General features: G+C 29.8%; 2 protein-coding genes across 2 annotated transcripts; one reads left to right on the plus strand and one right to left on the minus strand.

Annotated features, from left to right (window-relative positions):
* Window positions 1-7,778: 7,778 nt before the first annotated feature.
* Window positions 7,779-8,646, plus strand: LOC105111473 (oleosin 18.2 kDa-like). Its single transcript, XM_011006836.1, has one exon. The coding sequence runs from the start codon at window positions 7,913-7,915 to the stop codon at window positions 8,360-8,362; it is 450 nt and encodes a 149-aa protein (XP_011005138.1). The 5' UTR covers window positions 7,779-7,912; the 3' UTR covers window positions 8,363-8,646.
* Window positions 8,647-9,055: 409 nt separating this feature from the next.
* Window positions 9,056-12,717, minus strand: LOC105111474 (WD repeat-containing protein 82-like). Its single transcript, XM_011006837.1, has 10 exons — window positions 12,553-12,717; window positions 12,320-12,420; window positions 12,103-12,212; window positions 11,899-11,965; window positions 11,305-11,404; window positions 11,012-11,128; window positions 10,799-10,936; window positions 10,496-10,577; window positions 10,095-10,144; window positions 9,056-9,428 (listed from the first exon to the last, which is right to left on the minus strand). The coding sequence occupies exons 1-10, from the start codon at window positions 12,628-12,630 to the stop codon at window positions 9,249-9,251; spliced, it is 1,023 nt and encodes a 340-aa protein (XP_011005139.1). The 5' UTR covers window positions 12,631-12,717; the 3' UTR covers window positions 9,056-9,248.
* Between the last annotated feature and the right edge of the window lie 12,024 nt (window positions 12,718-24,741).

The raw sequence follows: 24,741 nt of genomic DNA on the forward strand, positions 1-24,741 counted from the left end.
ATGGGTTAAATATGCATGGTGTTTTTAAATTATATCTATATATATTTTAAAAAAAACAAGAAGAAAAAAAAGACAAAAATAATAATCCCAACCCAAGGAAGTTAACCTTAAACATTAGAACAAAAATTTTGTTTTCTTCCAAGAAAAGCCCCATAATTATGTGTTGATACATTGAGCACAAAAGAAAGGTTTATGAATATCTTGTTAAGAGGTATTGAGCAAGTATATAAATTTAACGAGAGTTTGTTTATCTGGATATATTAATGGAAGTTAAATGATGAATACCTTGCTTTGTGGAATTTGCAAATTGTTTTTCTATTTTAACGCTTTGATTACTAGGGACTAGTAATAAGCTGATTGGGGGGTGTGATTAGTACTAAAAGTGTATTTTTATCATGGTTTTATATCATCATTTTGCACTTGAAGTATCAATAACTCCTTAACTAAAGCATGTTTTATAATAATATATCTAATAATATAAGATACCTTTAATTTATGGTAAATGTTCATTTTAAATGCAGGCCTATCACATAAATGAAAAGATTGATTGATGACTTTAAAAACTTAAATTGCAAGGGCAAAAAGATGACCAAAATTAGAAAAGAGATGTCGGTGCAATCCAAACCAGAACACTGTTCGGTAATTGGGTCATATCTGGAGCTAGAGATCTCAGATTTTGGTCTACTTTATATGGATGGAAAGGTAAGACATAGGCCTATAACTTTTATATGGAGCCCAAGATCTAAAAAGGTCATTTTCAAGTCCCAATTTTGGCCTATAAAAGGAGGCATTTGCCATGCATTTAGACATCTTGGTGTCCAGATCAAGATCATGCTCTTGCTTTCTCTCTTTGTATTTTTTGTAATATTTATGCTTTGCTTTCATTAATATCAAGTTTATGTCTTTCATTTCCTTTCCTTTACTTCGTTAACTTTTATCTTATTTATGTTCTTATTTTGTTTATTTATTTTTCTTTCTTTCATTATGTCTAGCTAAGTTTATTATGTCAAGGTGAAAAGGTTACACTAATGGTGTAAGAATAAGTATAGTGTAAACTTAATATGGACTTTAATGTTAGATACTAACATGTTTTGTACTTGTTATCTTGTTCACTATTTAATACTTTGCTTATTAAATGACTAATCTTGATTTATGTTATATAACACTTGGTACAACAAATGCTTGGCACTTTCATAGTTCATACTGTATGGTATAACCGATACCTGAGCTATGAAAGGAACTTGATTTGTTGTTAACATAAGTTATAATCATGAATGTTTGACGAGATTTACAAGTACTAGCATTAATCGAATAAGATAACTAATGTAATCATGTTAACAATCTATAATCTGATTGGAACCTCCTTTGTGTGTGGTTTCCAATTGAATAATAAAAGTTTATACTATACTTGTTTGACATACCATTAGTGGAACCTCTAACCTTGACATTTCTTATTATTATTGTTTAATCCTTACATTAATTTTCCATCTCCAAGTTCTCATCATCTTCTTCTTCTTCTCTTTCTTTATTATTATTATTATTATTATTATTATTATTATTATTATTACTACTACTACTACTACTACTACTACTACTATTATTATTATTATTACTATTACTATTACTATTATTATTATTGTTATTGTTATTGTTATTGTCATTGTTGTTATTATTGTTATTACTATTATTATTGTTGTTATTATTATTGTTGTTGTTGTTGTACTATTGTCATTTATAATTTGTACAATTAACCTCCATGTGGTTCGACCCCGGTCTTACCGGGTTATTTACTACTTCGACACTCCTACACTTGGAAGAAGACATCAATCTTTTAGTCGTGTCACTTATATTATTAGATAGATTATTATAAAACATGCTTTAGTTAAGGAGTTATTGATAGTTCAAGTGCAAAATGATGATATAAAACCTTGATAAAAATACACTTTTAAGTATCAATCAAATAACTCCTTAACTAAAGCATGTTTTATAATAACATATCTAATAATATAAGATACCTTTAATTTGTGGTAAATATTCATCTTAAATGTAGGCCTATCACATAAATAAAAGGATTAATTGATGAGTTTAAGAACTGAAATTAAAAGGACAAAGAGATAGCTAAATTTAGAAAAGAGATACTAGTGCAATCCAAACTGGAATACTATTTGGTACTTGGGTCATATCTGGAGATGTAGATCTTAAATTTAGGTCTACTTTATATGGATGGAAAAGTTAAGACATAGGCCTACAACTTTTATAAGGTCTAGTTTTAAAAAAATCGTTTTCAAGTCCAAATTGTAGCAATAATAAAGAAGTCTGAATCTGTCCTATAACCCAGACACTGTTCAGTGTTCAGCCCATATCTAGAGATCTAGAAGTCCAAATGACCTCTATTTTTTTGTGAAAAGCTGAGATAATTTTCTGTAACTTTAATATGGAGGTTTGGTTCAAATTCTGATGTTATTAATAATATTTTAGGTAGACAAGAGAAGATAAGGATTGTCACCAAGTCAAGAGTTGGTCACCCACTCATCAATTAGTCATCAAATCAATAGTTCTTAATTTTAGTCTATAAAAGAAGGCATTTGCCATGCATTTAGACATCTTGGTTTCCAGATTAAGATCATGCTCTTGCTTTCTCTCTTTGTATTGCTTATGTTTTGCTTTCATTAATATCAAGTTTATGCCTTTAATTTTCTTTCCTTTACTTAGTTAACTTTTATCTTATTTATGTTTTTATTTTGTTTATTTATTTTTCTTTCTTTCATTATGTTTAGTTAAGTTTATTATGTCAGGGTGAAAAGATTACACTAATAGTGTAAGAATAAGTATAGTGTAAACTCAACATGGACCTTAATGTTTGATACTAACATGTTTTGTATTTGTTATCTTGTTCACTTTTAATACTTTGATTGTTAAATGATTAATCTAGATTTATATTGTATAACACTTGGTACAACAAATACTTGGCATTTTTATAGCCCAACCGTATGATATAACCTATACTTGTGCTATGAAAGGAACTTGATTTGTTGTTAACATAAGTTATAATCATGAATACCTGACAATATTTATAAGTATTGGCATTATTCGAATAAGATAACTAATGTAATCATGTTAACAATTTATAATCTAATTGTAACCTCCTTTATCTATGGTTTCCAATTGAATAATAAGAGATTATACTATACTTATTTGACATACCATTAGTAGATCCTTTAACCTTGATATTTGTTGTTATCATTGTTTAATCCTTACTTTAATCTTTCATCTCAAAGTTCTCACCAACTTCTTCTTCTTCTTCTTATTCTTTATTATTATTATTACTATTACTATTATTATTATTATTATTATGAATTTATTATTATTGTATTATTGTTATCTATAATTTATACAATTAACCTTCATGTGGTTCAACTTCAGTCTTGCTAGGTTATTTATTACTTCGACACTCCTGCACTTGAAAGAAGACATCAATCTTTTGATCGTGTCATGGCAGTAGTTGTAAACTAATTTTAATCCCCAAGTCATTATCGTATATGTCGCATATGTGCGGTATCGCGGCGATCGTCCACCATCCATAAAACGATGGGATGTGGTGTATTTCTAGCAAGATATGAAGAAACAAGGAATTCTTGTCTCTTATCAGTGAAAAATTTGAATGCGAGTTACCACCTAGTATTCTGGTCACTAGGAACCCTAACTGGTCTCAGAGATCGAATATGGAGACTAGTTACGTAAAGGGAAGATATTAGCACCCCAAATATGCCCTACCTGAAATAGGTTGCATTGTTTTGTCTGATAAAATATGAAGTCATGTTGTGGTGTCTAATTATTAATCTATCTAAAGTTTAAGAAAAGTCCTCCTTTGTAAGGAGATCTTTGTCTTATTGGGTAAAAACCTAGTTGTTCTATGTCGTTAAATAAAAAATATTTTTTTAATATCAGGAATACGTGTTACATATAACCTTATAATCCCTGATACTAAAACAAAAAAATAATAATTTTTTTTGTTGTTTTTAAAATTTTGGTCAATGTTCTCTTAACTTTAATAAACTGGTTATTAAAGCCAAAATGCATGTTAAAGTATTGTTTTTGATGTATGAAAAATACAATATGATTTTTTAGCTTTGAGACACTTGGCCGTATGCACAAAAATATTTTTTGTTTTATTTTCAAATTTTTTTTAAGTTTTGACAAAAACCAGGTATTTTTAATACCAAATTTGTATTTTTTATGACATAAAATACAGGCCGATACTAAGAAAAAATTCATAAATAAAAGAAGAGAAATTAAAAATATTAAAAAAAATTAATTGTTTAATTTTTTTTAAAATGGGCCGGACCCGGCCCAGATCAGTGGGTTAGGCCGAACTCGGCCCAAAACCAAATGGGCTAGTTACCAGTCCATAGTAACCAGGCCCCCCTCATTTGCTACAGAACGTGACTTAATTCATGTTCTGCATGCAAATGAAGATAGTGGCTGATTAAAGGAGAAAGAGACGAGGCAGCCGAAGGTTACCTGGGGTGGCGTCGAGGTGGTGTTGCTAGCAGCGGAGGCACGGTGGCCAGTGTTTTGCTGTGTTTTTCTTCTCTCTGTCTCCTCTGTTTTTCGCTCTTTTCTTCTCCTCTTCTGTTTTTCTTTTCTGTTCTACTCCCTCTCTTCTCTTCTCCTCTCTCCTTCGTTTCTCTCCCTCTAGTTTGGTCTCTCCTTCTCTTTTCTCTCTTTTTTTTCTTTCTTGCTATTGCCTCCCTCTATTTTGAGTTTTTTCCTTTTTTAAAAAAAGCAGTGCATGAAATGGCACCATTTTTCTCAAAATACGTTGTTTTATTTAAACAAGAATTGGTGCCGAAACGCATCAGATTCAAAATCAGGCCTTCAATTTGCGTGCATTTTATAATTTTGTCTTTGGTTTTGGATTTCTTCAATTAAGTTTCTAATTGGCCTTCAAACTTCAATATTTATACAATTAAGCCCCTGATTTGACCAAATTAACTCTCAACAATTATATTTTGACCCCACAACTGTAATTTCTTCTAATAAAAGCCCAAATTAACTCAAAAATCAAATTTTCTTGTAATCAAAACCTCCATAAATTCAATTAAACCTTCAATAAAATTTAATTGAGTCCATTAACATCTGATTTTGGACTTTTCTTCCTAAAAATTGAATTTTTTTATCAATAGGGCTCTCATCAGTCAACAAAATACTGTTAAATTTTAATCATTGTAATTGTAAACCTCCTCAACCAATTTTTTTAACCATTTTCTAAGCATTCTGACATCCCTTTTTTTATTGTTATTATTTTTAAATTAGTTATTTTATTTTTTTATTATTATTATTATTATTTTATTTTTTATATATTTTTTATTTTTGCACAGGGACCCAAAATGGGTTGCAATAGTATCTATATTTTTTTTCTTTTAAAATTAGAAAAATCCAAAAAACAAACATGTCTTTTCAATAATTTTAACCATTTCATATTTTCTTCATTTTTATATAATTTTTGCTTGTCAAAAAAAAATTGAGAAGTCATAAAAAATATAAAAAAATCCAAAAAATAAAAATATAATTAGGGTAGAAATTGGATTGATAATTAAGTATCGTGAGCAAAAATAAGGTTTGGGAATTTTAGGGCCATAATTGAGGGTTTAATTGAAGAAGAAATTGAAGAAAAGGTTAATTTGATTTAATTTGGCTAAAATTCAAAAAAGTAAGGTTTAAAGGTGAGTTTGGAACAAATAGTCGAGTTAAGAAATCAATTAAAGGCTTAATTGAAAAAAAAAATAAAGTTAGAAGTTAACTTGGCTAAAAATAGAAAATTAAAGAACCAATAACTAAAATGGAATCCTTGAAGAAATCAAAGGCCTAAGGTAACTCAGTCAAGGGTGAAATTAAATGAAAAGGATAAAAATTGGCCCAAAATAAAAATTAAAAGACTAGGAACCAAGGAGCAAAAGGTGTTGAAATGGAGGGACTATGCTGAAGTTTGGCTTGATTGAATTAGAAAAAACCTAATTATGCTAAAAAAGAAAAAATGACATCGTTTCACTTTAAGTGAAACGATGTCATTTTTGCTTAAAGAGAGAAGAACATGTTGATGAAGGTAGGGAATAAACAACATCATTTTATGAATAGCACTTACAGATTTTTAGGGAAAAAAAGTATAAACGACTGAGTCTCGTGCACTATTATAGCTTAATTTTAATCTTAAATGATTCTTTTGGTGACATAAAAACAAAAGAAACATGTTCTTTGATATGTTGGCTATAATCAAGAAACCAGGTTTTAACTCTTATAATCCATTATAGATTTCGTGCCTAATATGCTCCCTTAATCAGCCTCCCTCCAAGACCAACGGCCATTATTTCCAGTTTTATCTATTATTTAGCTTTCAAAATTTGATCTTATCTCCACGAATCAAGCTAAGAACATGCTCTTTGATATGTTGGCTACAATCATAATAGAAGAAATTAAGCTTTGACTATCAAAATCATCTAAATATTTCATGCCAAACATGCTTACTCAATTAGCCTTCCTCCGAGACTAGTAATTATCCTTTCCATTTTGATGCAATATTTAGCTTTTGAAATTTAATCCTATCTCCACAAAGCAAGCAAAGAGCAATCAATAGTCAAAAATTAAGTTGGTTTATAACATTATATCTAACTATTAGATGCTAATAAAGGTAGTGATTTTCTTTCCTTTCTGAAAGAGACTAAGAACCTCCTATAAAAGAAAAAAAAATAGAGGAATTAAAAATGGAAAAAGAAAGGGCAGAAAAGAAAAAGAAAACTAGAAAAACTATGGAGAAGGGCAAATAAGAGGAAAGAGGAACATACAGAGAATAAGAAACACACTCAAAAAGAGCAAGAAAGCATGGCTATAACAAAACCAACACACATCATAAAGGTAGGAGCATAGTTTTTTTCCTTCTTCTCTACAAAATCTAGTTTGGAGTAAGATTTTTGCAAAACCAAGTTTAAATATCTTTGTACATTGATGTATCTTTACAATTTCTGTATAAAGTTTTACTGGGAATTCCAGTTTTACTTTGCTTCTTAACATATGAGTGTATATGTATAAAACTAAAAACTTGTCCCTTAACTGTATTATAAAACACCAATTGAGATTGTGTATCTATGATGTGATCATGGCTAGGACATCAAAATATCTATTAGGAGTTTCTATTAGATTTATTGTAAGATCTAAATCAAAGTGAATTCATAAAGATGAGTTAAGTCAAGAGGTTTAGGTTAAAAATATTTAAATTTGTCATTCAACTTTTATCTATTAACAGGAAGAGTTTGGATGCTATTGTAACTAGATTGGCAACTAGAAATGTGTAACATTCTAACTATATATATGATAAGCATTCTAATTCATCTTGCCATATTTATTTAGCATGAGTAGTTTGGCTTGACTGACAGGACCACCATATCAATTGATTTTTTAACATGATCATAAGAGTAGCTAGAGAGACTTGACTGAATTGATACAAAATATATAAACTGAGTAGAATCGTTCTGAAGGTAACAACCATCTTCGGTTCCAGGCCAAAAACCCACTTGTTTCCATGAATAATGCACAACCCTACAAATTTCACCGAGCTGCAACGGCCTAGTGGCAACAGAGATCCCCTCTCAATAAGCCACCTCATTTTTCATTTTTCATTTTACATTTTCAGTTCTCCTTTCTGGTTATTTTCCCAACATAGGCCCTGAAACTTGTTTCTCATGCAAAGCCCTTACTCACCATCTCACCCTTCAACGTGTCGCCATACCGAAGTTCCGTCTCCTCTTTAAAACAACACCACCACCCCATCTCTCTTCCTTACCTCCTGTCCTTCTCTCTGTGTGTGGTCTCATTATCCTATATCTTCATTTTCCTCGAAGTTGTGTTATCACCACCAATGGCTGATCGTATGCAGCCGCACCAAGTGCAAGTGCATGGCTTGAAGGGTCATCAACAGCATGGGCCATCAGCCTCCAAAGCCCTGGCTGTGCTCACAATGCTACCTGTAGGTGGTGGGCTTCTTGCACTTGCAGGTATAACCCTAGTTGGCACCCTGATCGGTCTAGCTGTAACCACCCCTCTTTTTATCCTGTTCAGCCCCGTTCTGGTCCCAGCTGCCCTTGTAATAGGGTTAGCTGTGACCTCTTTTTTGGCATCTGGGGCTTTCGGACTGACAGGGTCCTGGTCGCTCTCCTGGGTTGGTAGGTACATCCAGGAGGCTACCCAGACCATGCCGGAGAGTCTTGACGAGGCAAAGAGGCGCATGCAAGACATGGCAGGTTATGTGGGACAGAAGACCAAGGAAGTGGGCCAAGAAATCCAGAGGAAGGCACATGAAGGGAAATGAAATGAAATGAAATCAAGTGAAGCATAATGTTTGGTTTCTTGGTTTCTAGGGTTATCTATGCGAGGGCTGGTTTTCTAGAGCTACTTTTGTTGTATGTAGTTGTAAGGAATCTCTATTGCGAGGTAGAATGAGTTTGGTTTATGAGTTCTACCTTAATTTAGAATGTGAGCATTTGTACTGTTTAGTATTCTGGGTTCAATCGTTGAATTTCAATGTTATCTTGCGTTCTCTCTTGTAATCTCTCTCTCTCGAGAGAGAGAGAATTTCAGATTTCTGATAACAGGGCAGGAAATCTCATTTCATATTTTGCCTAGCTTTCCTAACAACAAAGCAAAAATTACATTCTGAAGGACTTGTCAACCCTGGGCAGATATATTTTACCAGCGATCATAGATTCTAATGCTTCTGATAAAAGGTATTTCCACCATGTTTGCTTTAATACAGATAAAAGCAAACGCAACTTGCCATTACATGGTTTAATAGCAAATACAGGGTCTAAGAAGACATGAATCCAGGATGGTGGTTCTCTTGCAAAATTAATGCTGGTAAAACATAAAATTTCGAAGGTATACAGAATAGGTAAATTTCTAATTCTGATGTAAGCAAGCAATTGTGTGATGCTTACCATTATTCATGTTCCTCCGTGAAACGAGCTCTTCTTTCATAAGAAAAAATAGAAAAAGAAAAGGAACGCGTTGAAATCACAGGATCCACTCATAACATATAAAGCGTTATGTACAAAATCTGAGGCCGCTTCAGACACCAAAATTTTGGCCCAACAAGGGTACATTAGGTTTATTGTGATTCCCCAGCTAATGTACATGATTAAGCTAAGCACCTAGGATTCCTTGTAAAATTAAACAAAAGAGGAAACCAGGATTCATTGTTAAGATACATTTTCAGATGGAGCTGCACCTTCAACGTCCATGGGACGAGGTTCGACAGTTGATTTTGAGCTGTCAGGTATCCAAAACGTGAGAACAGTAGACGCAGCAACAAACATGGCACGACGAGGAGCCCATTTCAAGCACGATGCGATACCTATATGACTGTTCCAGCATGATACCTGCAAAAGAACCACATTGGTATTGCTATCTTGGCTTCAACGCCTGTTTTTAGTACAAAATTGTAGGTTAACCCAGTAGATTGATTCAGTATGAGTACTATTATTTTCCTAACGATTACTTGATGATAGCTTAATCATAAAGAAAAAGTTTCCCATGGAATTCCAAGTTCCTAAGTTCGTAACACAATAGACAACGTAAAATTGAATATCTAAGAAGGTTGTTTTCATTGCCAATACAGCCATAGTGCTTTTATAAATGTGCGGGTTTATATATATCTATATATATATATGCAAGTAAAGGATATTGAGGATATTAAATTTGCCACAGGCGTATCAATCCAACTAGCGGGATGACTCCCCTTGGGTGCATGAGGAGTCCACACTACGTAGGCTATAGGCAAATATACTCTGGTAGCTACAACTACCAAGGACCTAGTATTCCAAAAGGAAGAAAATGGAGTCGAGACAGAATTCACTCGCTGCATGTGTGGAACGAAGTACCGAAAAAACGAATGTCTTTTAAATCCTTGCACCATATGAACTCTTTCTTACGAGAGTCAAAAGGGTGTCTGGCCTAGCTACATTGAATTCCTTTTATTTATTTTGCCATGATCATCCTGTGCAATCTAGAAACTCCATCCGACAAAATATTGAGATAATCTATACCTCATTTCGCGTGTTGATGTTCCAGGCATGCAAGGTTCCATCTCCTGAGCCTATTACAGAAAAAACCATAAGCACCATTTTAGTACTAAAAATAGAAAACATCAAAAAACTAGGTTGAAATTTGCATCTCATTAGGCTACATTAGATGATAGCTTAAAAACCATCTTGGGCTGTATTGCTATTCATAAAAAAAAACCCTGCAGGTGATATTAGCATAAATGTTTATGTTGTGATTATTAATGGATGCATTTTAACTTTGAAAGACTAACATTACTTTCAAAACTCAAATTGATAGCATTGGCATTCAGCATCCTATATCATATTAGTTTTTTGTGGATTAAATGGGAATGAATAAAATTTAAAAACATTTTATTTAGGAAAATAGAACCAAAATCAGATACCTGATACCACATATTGGCCATCTGGGGTAAAAGTTGCCTCTATTTTTGTATTGGGAGATGGTTCCAAACTGAACCCACATCGCTGCATGAGGGAAACTTTAAATCGATCATTCAATCCATACATTATACATAAACAGCACAATGCACAAGCTCCTTGAGAAACTTTAGATCGATCACTTATTCCACAAATTATACATAAACAGAACAATACACAAGCTTATTCAGAAGCAAATCAACAGGATATTGGGCGGGCTTTATGGAGATAACGAATCAGGCCTTAAGTATCCAACCCAGGAAGCTAACCTTCTCTCCACCATATGCATCAAGAACATAGATGTTGTTACTCGTGGTCGTCAATAGCATTGATTTGCCATCATTGCTGAATTTAATATCACAAACCTCAGCTGTATCTCCACCAACTAAAAAAGTGTCAAAGGGACCCTGCAATTAGAGATGCAAGTCAAACTCTACAGATAAAAATGCTAAGTCTTAAGTTGGTGCTTTGTAGGTACGAACCTTGTCATAGGAACGTGAATCAAACAGCTTAATAGCACCCCCTTCCATTGCCACAGCAAAGACAAGACCTTGTTGGTCATATGCAACTGTGGGTCTACCACGTAAACGCAAAATTCCCTGAAAACTATAACAGTGAGCATAAATCACAATCATGTAGAATAAATAAAAGCTGTTTGTGATGCTAGATTAGTCATCTCGACTGCTGGTTATGACGCACCCTATTTGAAATTCATTTTGTGTATTCTATTGAAAGAGCCTCACACCAAAATTTAAATGCTACATTGGAAGCAAACCTGACAGGCATTTACACGAAGATCCCATATTCTAACGCTGTGATCAAGAGATCCAGACATGAAGCTATCATTGATTGGAGACATGCAGAGGGAAACAACTCTGCAACATCATATATGGTGAAATTTTTCATGTCAGCATCATGAGATGGAAGCCATATTGGTTTGAGACATTGGAAAAAATAAAAAAGGAAACAACCATCTAAGCTAATCTAAATAAGACATGCCTGTGCATTAATGTGATACAATGAAATGTAAAGAGAAGGCTGAAGCCCCCATTTTCAGTTTTTACAACATAAACATGTTATCCAGTTATGAGAAGGAATCGTGTAAACAAAATGTTTCTGCCATCAAGGAATTGGCTTATGGTAAATGACTTCATATGAGACCTATGAGTTGTAGTGCCCTTATTCAAATATTCCAGCTACCTCGAAAAAACAAATAAAAACTGGAAGTGTTCTTGCAAGTTACCAAAAGATATATGCTATTGAGTTCATCTCCATAATTCCCACATAAATAAATAACTAAACAAAGTTTTTGCAAGCAAATAAACGCAATTAAAACCAAAATCAGTGCTCATTACTGAAGAGCCAATACCTCTCTTTATGCCCTTTGAAGTAGCGAAGACATCGATTATCATACATTGATAGATAACGTAATGATTCTGCAACATTTTCCATCACTCGCTCATACATGAAACAATGATACATAAAATTCAAAAGAAAACAGCAAAAAAAAAAAAAAAACCTCCGGTAGAATCTAAATTGTAAAAAAAAAAAAAAAAAAAAAAAAAAAAAAAACCTCCGGTAGAATCTAAATTGTATGTTGAGGAACAAATAACAGAGCTAGGATGGTGCGTGAAACATATTCGATCTGCACCGTGTTTCTTGTGAAACGTAGTCTTCAGCAATCTGAAATTCAATTCTAAAAAACTCAGTATCCCATAATATATATATATACACACACACAAAGTAAGCAATTTATCTTCTTAAAGAAAAAAAGGAAAAAGGAAACAGACTTGGCACTTGCAATGTCGTAAAGGCGAACCGAATCATCCTCGCTAGCTGTAACTAACAAATCGTCTTTTCGATGAAAATCAATTGAATTAATCTTACCCCCCTGAATAAATTAACAAATAAATAAGTACAAGACATACACAAACTAAGAGCGTAAACAGAGCTGAACTGCATTAATTGAATTGCATAGTAATTAAAATTAAGCTAAAGGATTTGTTCTGTTCGTGAAGCTTACAAATTCGGAGAAAACAGCTCCAATAGACATGCTGCGCACCGTATCATCATCGAGTTCTGTAAGCGACGTCATAGCCATTGATTGATACAGAGGAAGGAGTAGGGTTTTAGGCCGAAATGGGGTTAATAATTATCCAGTTCAAAGAGGCCTATTAACGGGTTTGACTTCAGGGTTAAGACACGAATATATAATTATTAACCCTATAAAGTAAATTTTAATTGCATTGCCGTAAAAAATTAAAATATAATATAAGCACTCTCTTTTCTTGTTAATAACGTGTGCGAGTTTGGGAAAATATATTTCAGAGGTTTTCTCTGGTTTTACCTTACAAGTTTGTTATTGTTTTTTAAATGAGAAAAATACATGAACAATATTTATTTTTTATACATGAACAATATTTATTTTTTTTATACAAATACTTTTTAGCAAATATAAAAAAAAAATTCTTTTATATATTAGTTGGTATTATAAATTTAATTTTAATTACAAATCTAATATAACTATTTTTTAGTTAATAGTATAATTTTTTCATGATAGTTTTAAATTTAAATGAAATAAAATTATGTATTTATATTGCAGTTGACTAAATGTTAATATTCTATAAAGGATTTTAATAATTTATTAACTAGATAAAGGGGCCTAAAACCATAGTTATTAAACCCGGCCCGGGGGTTGACCCGGTCAAGGGGTCGGGTCCTGGGTTTCATGGTTCAACCCGGGTCGACCCAGAAAAATTAAAAAAAAAATAAAATTTTAATATTTCATATGAGAAAATCTATATAAATATAAATTATATATATTGTTAACAATGAAATTTAAAAGAATATTTTAAAAAGTTGTTTATCCCACATTAAAAAGGCATAACTTTTTTTTTGGGAACATATAGTATTTATACTAATAAGTTTCAAATCCCATATTGAAAAAATATAACTTTTTTCTTGGGAACATATAGTATTTATACTAATAAGTTTCAAATCCACATTGACAAAACATGATTTTTTTCATGGGAGCATAGAGTATATATACGAAAGGGTTTCCAATCCCACATTGAAAATATATTATGTTATCTTTTTAAGTTGAAGTATTTAAACTAAAAGATTTTTTATCGTACATTGAAAAAACATGATTTTTTTCTTGAGAACATAGAGTATATATATGAAAGGGTTTCAAATCCCACATTGAAAAGATATTATATTATCCTTTTAAGTTGAAGTATTTAAATCAAAAGATTTTTTATCCCACGTTGAAAAAACATGATTTTTTTCTTGGAAACATGGAGTATATATACTAATAGGTTTCAAATTCCACATTGAAAAAACATTATTTTTTCATAGGAGTATAGAGTATATATACGAAAGGGTTTCAAATCCTATATTGAAAAGATATTATGTTATCTTTTTAAGTTAAAATATTTAAACCAAAAGGTTTTTTTATCCCACATTGAAAAAACATGATTTTTTTCTCGGGAACATATAATATATATACGAAAGGGTTTCAAATCCCACATTGAAAATATATTAAGTTATCATTTTAAGTTGAAGTATTTAAACGAAATAGTTTTTTTATCCCACATTGAAAAAATATTACTTTTTTCTTGGGAACATAGAGTATATATACTAATGGATTTTAAATATCACATTTGAAAAAAAAAAAGAAACCGGGTCTTGTCCAGGTTTGCCCGGGTCGCCCGGGTCATGGGTTGACCCGCCGGGTCACCCAGGTTTGACTGGGTTGTTGCCACATCTAGTCTTTTATTAAACCCAAACCAGTCTAGGTATCGGGTCGGCCGGATCCCGGGTCGGCCCGTCAGGCCGGGCCAGGTTTAATAACATTGCCTAAAACAATTCAAACACCACCTTAAAAGTCATCATTTAATTCGTTGAATAAGAGCTAACATGCCTCCCAAATAGAACAGACAATATTCAAGTAAATAGGTGACATCGCATATAATGTTCTAATACAAACAGAAAATATTCATCCTATTTAATAATAAAAAAAAATCTAAAATAATAAAAATAACATTAGACCAAGGTTAAAGTTTTTGTTGACTTCAAAGGCAACACAATAAATTTATTTTACATTTAAAAATAAAAAGGAAAAAAATGCTTATATACATTAGCTCCGGATTTTTTTTTGCTCCAACAATAATTTCTTATTTTTTACTATTCATAAAATAATAAAAAGATCCTATTATTCTCATCAACTAAGCCAGATATTTTTGTCATAAGAGGCAAAACCATAACTTTACTATTATTATCTATAATATCATTGAGTCTATAGCTGCAATAATTGATATTATGGATTTCACCCTTCCCTTTTTAGTTTATTTTATTATATGTTAGGCTCCCTATAATATTTGTCAAGGCACAAATATTTTTATAATAAATTATTCAGCATAGTCAGCCCTTATATAAAATTTAGGATAACACTAGATTATTGTATTAAGTGGTTAGAAGTGTCATATAATAAACACTAATTTATTTTAACTCAATTGGATGGAACCTGGCCTTGTTTAGTAGGATCCAATTTTCACTCTAATTTTATTTAAATACAATTTTCATTTTGAGAGATAATGCATAAGGGGTTGGCATGTTTTTCACAAATAAAAAATAAGAAATAATAAAAATTAAGAAAGTTATAATAGGTTAATTCTTTCATAGAGTCATTGAATTCTTGAATTTTTATGTTTAAAAAGTTCTTTAAATCTTTTTTGTAAGAATGTCATCCTTGCACGTTTAATTTTTGTTTTTGTTACATTTTTAAATCTTTTTGTAAGATGCGCCAACTACCTTGCAATAAATTGATATAGGTTCTACAAGAATATAGTCACAATAAATTGGATCTCGAGTAAAAATGTTTAATATTATAGTGAAGTTTATAAGATAAAACATTTAATAAAAAACATTTTGAATTGGAAATATGATAAGTTATAAAAATATATATATGAAACAAAAAACAAGATTTTTTTGCAATCACTTTTTTTCTTTTTGAAAAATTATATACTATATTTTTTAAGATATATCATGATTTGAAAATAAAATATTAATAATAGCAGCAAATTTGGTTTTTTTTTAAAGCTTTTTCTTTATAGGAATTATATACTTTCATTTTTTAAGATATAGTATGTTAAAAAAGGAAAAAACATATATAAGTTTTTTAATAAAGTTGATAGCAATGGTTCTTGTTGTAGAGCTTGATGAGATTATAGACAAGAATGAACAACTTGAGATTATTTCAATTAGGGTCATTATTTGACTTTAATGTCTCTTATAAGGTTTGGAGACTAACCGATATTTTTATCTACATCATGTATTATTATGAATCTTAGCATATAATTCAGAGGACACCAAATGTTGAAATAAAATGCGAAGAGGTGGGAATTGAATTTAAAGGTCTTTTTGCTGTAAAAATTCCAAATCTTTTTATTATTTCTTAGGAAGAATTTCATATACAAGATAAAAATATTGCCACCAATAATTTGAAAGCTAAGCTAAAAAATTCATCAAATAATTTTTATCAAAATAAATAAACCATGAATGATCATTGTTTTTGAAGAAAATAGTATAACCAAGCTTGCTAATAATCAAAGTAATTGAATCTTTGAGGATGGTAGTTTTGAAAAAATATTTTTAATGTGTGAGGACTTTGATTCTAGTTTAGAATTTTCATTTTTAAAAAAAGTGGTTCTAAAGGGATAAATTCATAGAATTATCTTATTTGTTTTACAAATTTTTTAGAAAGAATTGATATTGAAGGAAAGGATATAAGGAGTTATCTTGTTTAGGTATTCATTATAAATTATTTTTCAATTAGACAACTTTAAAAATCATAATTTTTTTACTTGTAAGGGTTTATGAGTTTTTTTTAAAAGGATTTAGAGGGTAATAATAAAGTTACTGCAAGTGATTTTTTAGGCGAAATGGAAGAAGATGTCTGAGCTTAAAAATAGTTTTTGATGAGGTATTTTGACTAGGTGGTACTGAAAGGATAGATACTTAGTTGTTTAAGGCAAAAACTAGCCTTACTACATGTTGTTTTACCCTCCTTGAAGTTTGTTGATTCCTTATTGCTATAAAATGAATTAGTTTTTAAAGTGTAAAGGTATATGATTTTTTTTATTTCTTAATTGGAATGTTTATTTTGAGCCATGTAAAAATTCTCAAGATAGAATATTTATAAGAAAATTAATCTTTTAATTTATGAACTCAATTTCAAAATCAATATTTGATAATATTTCTAGCTATCTAACAAAAATCTACTTTGAAATAATATTTGAAATGCCTTTTTCAATGAAATATTTAGTAAATTAACAATATATTTGTAAAAAGAGTTTTTTAAGAAGTAAATCATCTTGAAAAGATGAGATTCACAAGACAACTGATAAAATTTCATAAGACAATTGATAAAATTTCTTTTTGATAATTGAATAGTTTTCTTGATAACCCAACAAATACATAAATAAATAATATTGTACTACTTGTTCTTGACTTTGATCTTATTGTTTGAGAATCCTAATATAACTAATATTAGATGCATCAATTTTAACAATGAAAGAAACCTCTGGATTACAAACTTCTAAATAAGAAAGATTTTTGACACGACTTTTGAAAATATAATGAGAAAATAAGAAATCATAATAAGAGAGACCAAATTGAAATTATTATTATTATTATTATTATTATTATTGAAAAAATCATAAACTTAATTTTAAGAATAAAATTAAAAGGTTAAAATTTCTTGACAAAAGAGTAAAGAGAAAAAATAAAATTTAAAAGTAGAAGAACCAAATCGAAAAACATTATATATATATTAAAAACCATTAGTTTTGAAAATAAATAAAACTTTAATAAGAAAGAAAATAGTAAAAATACAAAAATAAAAAATCTGAAATACTAATAACAATGAAAACCATAATGTATTTATCAAGGTATGAGATAAAAATGAAGAGAAAAAACACGTTACCGACAATAAACTGACCACATTTGAATGACACATGCCACTTATAATAGAAGAGGAGACGACAAGGGATAAAATGAAATGACGAGATCATATTTTTTTACCACTACAAACCATTTCACAAGTTGCTTAAAGTGTATGGCGGCTCCCGCATATTAGCTTGTGCATACCTTGTGCCATCAGTGCTCACAACTTAAAAAATTATTCTCTTAAAGCTAATTCACGTTACTACCTTTAACTAAACTAACAATTAACAAAAAAAAAAACCAATGCTAAAAAACCTTAATATCCCTAAACCCGATGATTTAAATTTTTGAGATCTAAGTATACATGTGCAATTCCACTGTTTTTGTATAAAAAACAAAATTCCTAAATACCCTACCGAAAACTATTGATTTTTTTTTTAACTACTAAGGTATTTTGGTTATTTTTCTATTCATTAAAATGACTAATCAATAATACTCCAAAACAAATCAATAATGACTAATATATCATGTCAAAATATCAAAATACTCCTAGTTCAAACGCAATCAATTTTTTTGGCCAAGGCGATAAACATCAATTCACTATTATAATGGATAGTGAAGTGTGTTTATGGCTACAAGAAAATCATTTTCTCTTTTAATTATTTTTTTCAATAAGTAATAGAATTTTAAGCAAGAAAAATATTAAAATTTGTGATTTTTTTTCATGTTCAACTTTTGTTTGCCATATTTCTAGTAGTGCTTCTTTATGGGTCTGCTTCTTTTTTTCTTCTCAAAACAGTGTCTAGATGATGCAAGCACATTTCAAAGAGAAAAGAAAAACAAACAACTTGGATTGTAGCCTCGATTAGGTTTAATAAGTTGATTTTATTTTAATTATACAATAAATTTTTTTAATAACAATAGTTAACAAATGTTTTTTTTTTTAAGACCAACATAACATGGAGAAAAAAACTTTAAAAGTACATAACTGAATAAAAAATAAACAAAAGACTTGACTCGAGTTAATTTAAGGTAGCTTGATAAACATGTTACATGAGTAATAAAGGACAAGCTAACTCAGGCTAACCCACAAAAATCATGTTCTATATTTTGAGATTGAAATAACCTAATAGAAAATAAATTGAAGAAAACTATGAAGTCAAAATTAAAAGAATGTTAAACAATGAAATAAAAAAACCAAAAAAAGATGTCGACCTGCATTAATTTTTCAAGATCATGACCTAGGTCATTAGACTAGAAGCATCATATATGTAAAAAGCATAAAGTCAAATCCTTTGCAAATCAAATATCAAATGATGAAATTGGAAAAAAAATTAATTACACAAAAAGATATAAAAAAATCAATTATATGAATAAGGATGAAAATCAAAATAAAAATAAATTAGAGGGCCATAATGTTTTTTATTGAAGAGTTATATTGAAAATAAAAATAAATCTAACAAAAAGAAAAAAATCAAAAGAAAAGCGACCAAATTAGAAAAAATAATACACCATAAACTTGGATAAGATAATGAAATTGAACACAATTAAACTTTTACAAAATGGTGAAGCAAAACTAACCAAAATAAGAAGGATTAAATTGGAAAAAACTTATACATTACAAATTAGAATTGAAGGATTAAATTGAAAACAAATAAAATTTAAAAATGCCAAAGATGAAAATTAAAATAAAAAAAATAAGGACTGAAGTTGAAATGTTAACAATAAAGAGGATTAACTTATATTTTCCAATGACATGGTGGAGAGGCATTTTATGCCGTCGAGAGGCACCACATAAAAGGTGCAAGCACAAGCACCTCCTATGCACTAGCATGTGCGCTACTAATAACTTTTAATCAAAGTTAAATGATAAAAATGCTTTTGATTACTCTAGTAATTACAAACAAACTTTAGGGAAAAGACCAAAGGCTCCTAAACCTACGATTTAATATTTTTTAATCCAAAGATATAGTTGTCAATTTATTGTAAATGAATAAATAAAAAGACAATTATGCCTATCTTCATTAGTTTTTAAAATTTTTGAATTTAAAGGTAATTAGGTCATTTTAATGTGGTTACAAAATAACAAAAATACAATTATACCCTCGACAATCTTTTAATGACTAATACACTATATGAAAAGATAAAAATATCCTTAGAAGAAACGTAACTAGGTTTAAATTTTTATTAAAAAAAACTCATCATTTTACTGTTGGAAGAGTAATAACAATAATGCACAAACTTCACAACCACCATTTTAAGCATATTATAATTTTTAAAATTCTCATGAATATGCACATTTTTATACTTCACCTCATGGAAGAAATCTTAAGAAAATATTTTATGCATTTATTGAAAAGCAAAAGACAATTAATACTTAACTAGCTCAATGCATAACATATTTTAAAGATACTCTTGCAAAATAGACATTTGCTCTTAGTTTTTAAGAGAAAGGTTAGTTTCCATCTCAACCATAGGAAAATCTCAAGGGGCAATACAATGCAAATGCAAGTGGTTTTGGAACTTAACACATGGATCAAGTCAAACTAGTCATCACTCTTTGTAGTGGTTAGGTTATTGAAAAACTCACTCTTGAACCTTGTGAGAAAGATGATGAGTTAATGTCTAAGGGTAAGGAAGGGGTTAAACTTGAACATTGCAAAGAAAAGACTAATTCCCCGCAAGCACTTCCATTTCCTCATGTCATGACCAAATAAAGAAAAGTCAATCATAACTTTGAAATCTTTAAAACTTTTAAAAGGACCAGTATACCTTTATTGGATGCTATTAAATAGGGACCTTCTTATGCTAAATTTTTGAAAAATCTATGCATTGTGAAGAGAAAATTAAATATGAAAATGAAAGCCTTTTTAGCCGAACAAGTAAATGCCATTCTTTAGAACAATAATGCTTTGAAATATAAAGATCCTGGTTGTCTTATAATTTCTTATTTTATTGGAGAACATAAAATTAAAGGAGTCTTACTTGGTCTTGAAGCTAGTATGAATTTATTTCCATATCAGTCTTTTAGAGTTTCAATCTACGTGAGTTAAAACCTACTTCTGTAACTCTTTTACTTGCCGATAGATCTATAAGAGTGCTTAGAGGAATAGTTGAAGATGTGTTAATACAAGTTTATAAATTCATTTATCCTGTGGATTTTATTGTCTTGGATATACAACCTATTGAACCATGTAATTTATTTTCTGTTATTTTAGGACGTCCATTTCTTATAACTTTCAATACATTGATTAATTGTAGGAATGGATTGATGAAACTATCATTTGAAAACATGACATTAGAGATGAATATTTTCAATATTTGCAAGCAATCTAGAGATGATAGTGATTTAGAAGAAGTAGATCTTATTGAAGAATTAGTTTATGATCAATTTGAATCTATCTTGAGTAAAACTAAGTTTGATAAATCTAAAAAATTACAAATAATTTATTCTCAGGAAGGAATCATGGATAAAAAAGACACCGAAAATATTGATACGGATCTTTTGTTAAGAGTGACAATAGATTCAATATTCGACATCACACCAATCGATGATTACTTTCTTAACGAATCCTTACTTTCTTTTAGATCAATGCCTTGGTTTGCTAATCCTTACTTTCTTTTGTCAATTTTTTTTCATGAGATTTGTCAGCTCATTGGAGTTCACAAGATAAAAGTAAGTTTTTGAATGAAGTGAAGGACTTTTATTAGGATTACCTTTACTTATTCAAATATTGTCTTGATCAAATATTTCAAAGATTTTTTTTTTCTAATCTCTCTCACCCTAGTCAAATGGCAAATAACAATACCCCATGACTCTTGGTTATTTCTCATTAAGAAAGATAACTGCAAAAATTTTACAATATGGATTTTATTGGCCCACCATGTTCAAGGACATGCATGTATTTTGCAAAACTTGTGAAAATTATCAAAAAGTTTTGCTTTATAATTCTTGACTCTATTTTATTTCCTGGAAAACTAAAATCAAGATAGAGCGGACCATTTATTGAGAAACATATGTATCCTTATAGGGCCTTTGATATTGAGAATCTAAAGAATGACAATGCTTTTAAGGTAAATGGACATTGTTGGAAAACTTACTTTAATAATTTTTCTAGTGAAAATAAATCCATTGGTTTGAATAATCATGTAGATAAAGGTTGATTATTTTGTTTTTCTCACATTGTTTTTGTGTTTCTTTTTTGTATGACTTTTTTTTTTCTAATCTCTCTCACCCTAGTCAAATGGCAAATAACAATACCCCATGACTCTTAAGTTGATTCTTTCAGTTTCCTATAATAACTAATATCTATGTATATATTTGTGCAATTCCTTGCTCTTTCTCCCTTCTTTGAATTTTTTCTCCAATTCTCATAAAAAATGGACACCACTCTTGAAAACTTGAAAAAATATTTTCCCGCTCTGCCTTAGAATGCAATTATAAAATTTACCATGCTAGGTGTGCAAGATTGAAGTTATTAATGAATCATGAAATTCCTAAAGATATTCATTGGCTAATTGAAGCAAAAGTTCAATTATCAGGTGAGCCCTCTAATTTTTTCATTTCATTTCTATCTGGAATAGGTAAAAACACTTTTGCAAAGATACGTCGTGCAAAACGACAAATAGTTTATCATAGATGTGTTAAATGGACTTGTAATGCAACATGTCATTCTTTAGGAATGGTATTTGTAAACCCTGAAAATAAAATACAATTCATTAAGGATAGCCTGAGTAAATGGTCTTTAGATAATCTTCTATTGACTTTTGAGATGCATCCTAGTGGAAATGTGCATCATGTAATTCATGATTTATGACCACAATTCCATAACTTTTGAGACACATCTTAATGGAGATGTGCATCATGTGCATCATGTAAACATGTTTGATATAACTTCGAATTTGACTATAAAAGATCCAGTTTGGAAGTTTTTAAGAAAACTGGATAAAAAGCCTAACCTTGACCCATAAAGGCCATTTAAGCTGTTTTTGGACGTAAAACCAAGGGAAGATGTGAGCCACAATTACAACTATGATTTAAGCCTTAGTTTTGTAAAAAGTTATGTCTTTTGATTTTACTAATAACATAATATTTGTGTTTTCTTATTTTTTTTATATTTGTTTAAGTGTATTTCAAGTTTGTTAGTGTTCGTTGTTTCAAATAATGTCTTTTATACCCTATCTTTCTACCTTAGGATATTAAGAACAATGTCTCGTTTTGGTTTGAGGGAGGGAGTAGTAGTTAAAAATAATAATAACTACCTAATTGCTTTTGTTTTTAATAAAACCATTTAACAAAATTGTTATTACTAGGATGACAAAATAAGGAAGAATTTTATTAACTTTTGAGATATATCTTTGTAAATATTTTCCAATGGTTATTTGCAATATTCATAACAAGGTCTATCAAAATACTTCTTGAAATATTCAGGTTTATAAAGTCTCGCATTGTTATCGCTTGATTATGCTATATATACTCATTTAATAAGTATTCTCAAACCTTTATTTTCACATACACACACTTTAACATATGATTGTGGGTTGCATATTGGATTATTACATTATTTATGTTATTTTGTTAAAGGTAATAACTAAGGGAAAAGGATAATATATAATTTGCAAAAAAAAATGATAATAAATGTAATTAATTAAATAAATAAAAACATAGATAAGTTTGGTTTCGTAGCCTTCTTAACTTATGCAATTAAGCATGAAGGGGTGTTTTAACACCCAATACCCTAAAGTCAACTAACTTGGAAGCTATTGACCCAACGTTTGTTACATGGGTAAGGAGAAAAGCTTAAAGGAATCAAATATGGCACCACCTATATATTAGCAACTACAACCCGAGTTATTATACTCAAAAGGGTATCTCAACACCTTATACCCTAAGACCAACTGCTCTAGGAGTTATTAGCCTAAAATTCGTTACATGAGTTAAAAATGCATTGTGTTTTAAGTTATATGTATATATATTGAAAAAAATAAAAAGATAATAATCTCAATTCAATGAAGTTAACCTTAAACATTATAACATAATATTATTTTCTTCTAATAAAAACCTCATCATCTATGTTTTTATACATTGAGCACATCAAAAGGAATATTTATTAATATATAGTTTAAGAAGTATTGAGCAAATATATAAATTTAATAAGAGTTTGTTTATCTAGTTAAATTAATGGAAGTTGAATAATAAATGCCTTGCTTTGTGGAACTTGCAAATTGTTTTTTTATGTTAACGTTTTGATTACTAGGGACTAGTAATAATCTAATTGGGAGGGGTGTAATTAGTACTTAAAAGCACATTTTTATCAAGGTTTTATATCATTGTTTTACACTTAAAGTATCAATAACTCCTTAACTAGAGCATATTTTATAATAATATATCTAATAACATAATATACCTTTAATTTATGGTAAATATTCATCTTAAATGCAAGTCTATCATATAAATCAAGGGATTGATTGATGGATTTAATTATTGAAATTGAAAAGACAAAGAGATGGCTAAGCTTGGAAAAGAGATGCGGGTTCAGTCCAAACTAGAACACTGTTTAGTCATTGGGTCATATTTGGAGCTGTAGAACTTGAATTTGAGTTTGCTTTATAGATAAAAAGCTAAGACATATGCTTAAAGCTTCCATGAGAATGCAAGATTCAAAAATGTCATTTTCAAGTTCAAATTGTAGCAATTACAGAGAAGTTAGAATCTGTCCTCCAACCTAGACACTGTTTAATGTTCAGCCCATATGATGAGTTCTAAAACTCTAAATGATATTAATTTTTTTTATTGAAAAGCTGAGAAAATATCCTAAAACTTTCATAAATCAAGTTTATTTAAATTTTGATGTTAGCAATGATATTTTGTTTAGACAAGAAGATAAAAATTATCACCAAGTCAAGAATTGGTCACCCACTAAATAATTAGTCATCAAATCAATAGTTCCAAATTTTAGCTTATAAAAGGAGGCATTTACTATACATTTAGGCATCTTGGTTTTCATATTAAGATCATGTTCTTGCTCTTTTTCCTTATATTTTTATAATGCTTAAGTTTTGCTTTCATTAATCTCTTATTTATACTTTTCATTTCCTTTCTTTTACTTAGTTAACTTATATGTTATTTATGTTCTTATCTTATTTATTTATGTTTCTCTCTTTCATTATGTTTAGTTAACTTTATTATGTCAAGGTGAAAAGGTTACACTAATGGTATAAGAATAAGTATAGTATAAATTTAATATGGACTTTAATGTTTGATACT

This window comes from Populus euphratica, unplaced genomic scaffold (genome assembly GCF_000495115.2).
Source record: "Populus euphratica unplaced genomic scaffold, PopEup_1.0 scaffold521.1, whole genome shotgun sequence".
NCBI lineage: Eukaryota > Viridiplantae > Streptophyta > Magnoliopsida > Malpighiales > Salicaceae > Populus > Populus euphratica.

Bases quoted from the DNA above. Each gene is read 5' to 3' on its own strand.
- LOC105111473 (XM_011006836.1), top strand. From the start codon at position 7,913: ATGGCTGATCGTATGCAGCCGCACCAAGTGCAAGTGCATGGCTTGAAG.
- LOC105111474 (XM_011006837.1), bottom strand. From the start codon at position 12,630: ATGGCTATGACGTCGCTTACAGAACTCGATGATGATACGGTGCGCAGC. The intron at 11,129-11,304 runs GTTTGCTTCCAA...TATAGTTTTCAG, and splicing joins TTCGTGTAAATGCCTGTCAG to GGAATTTTGCGTTTACGTGG. The intron at 9,429-10,094 runs GTATAGATTATC...GTTCTTTTGCAG, and splicing joins ACATCAACACGCGAAATGAG to GTATCATGCTGGAACAGTCA.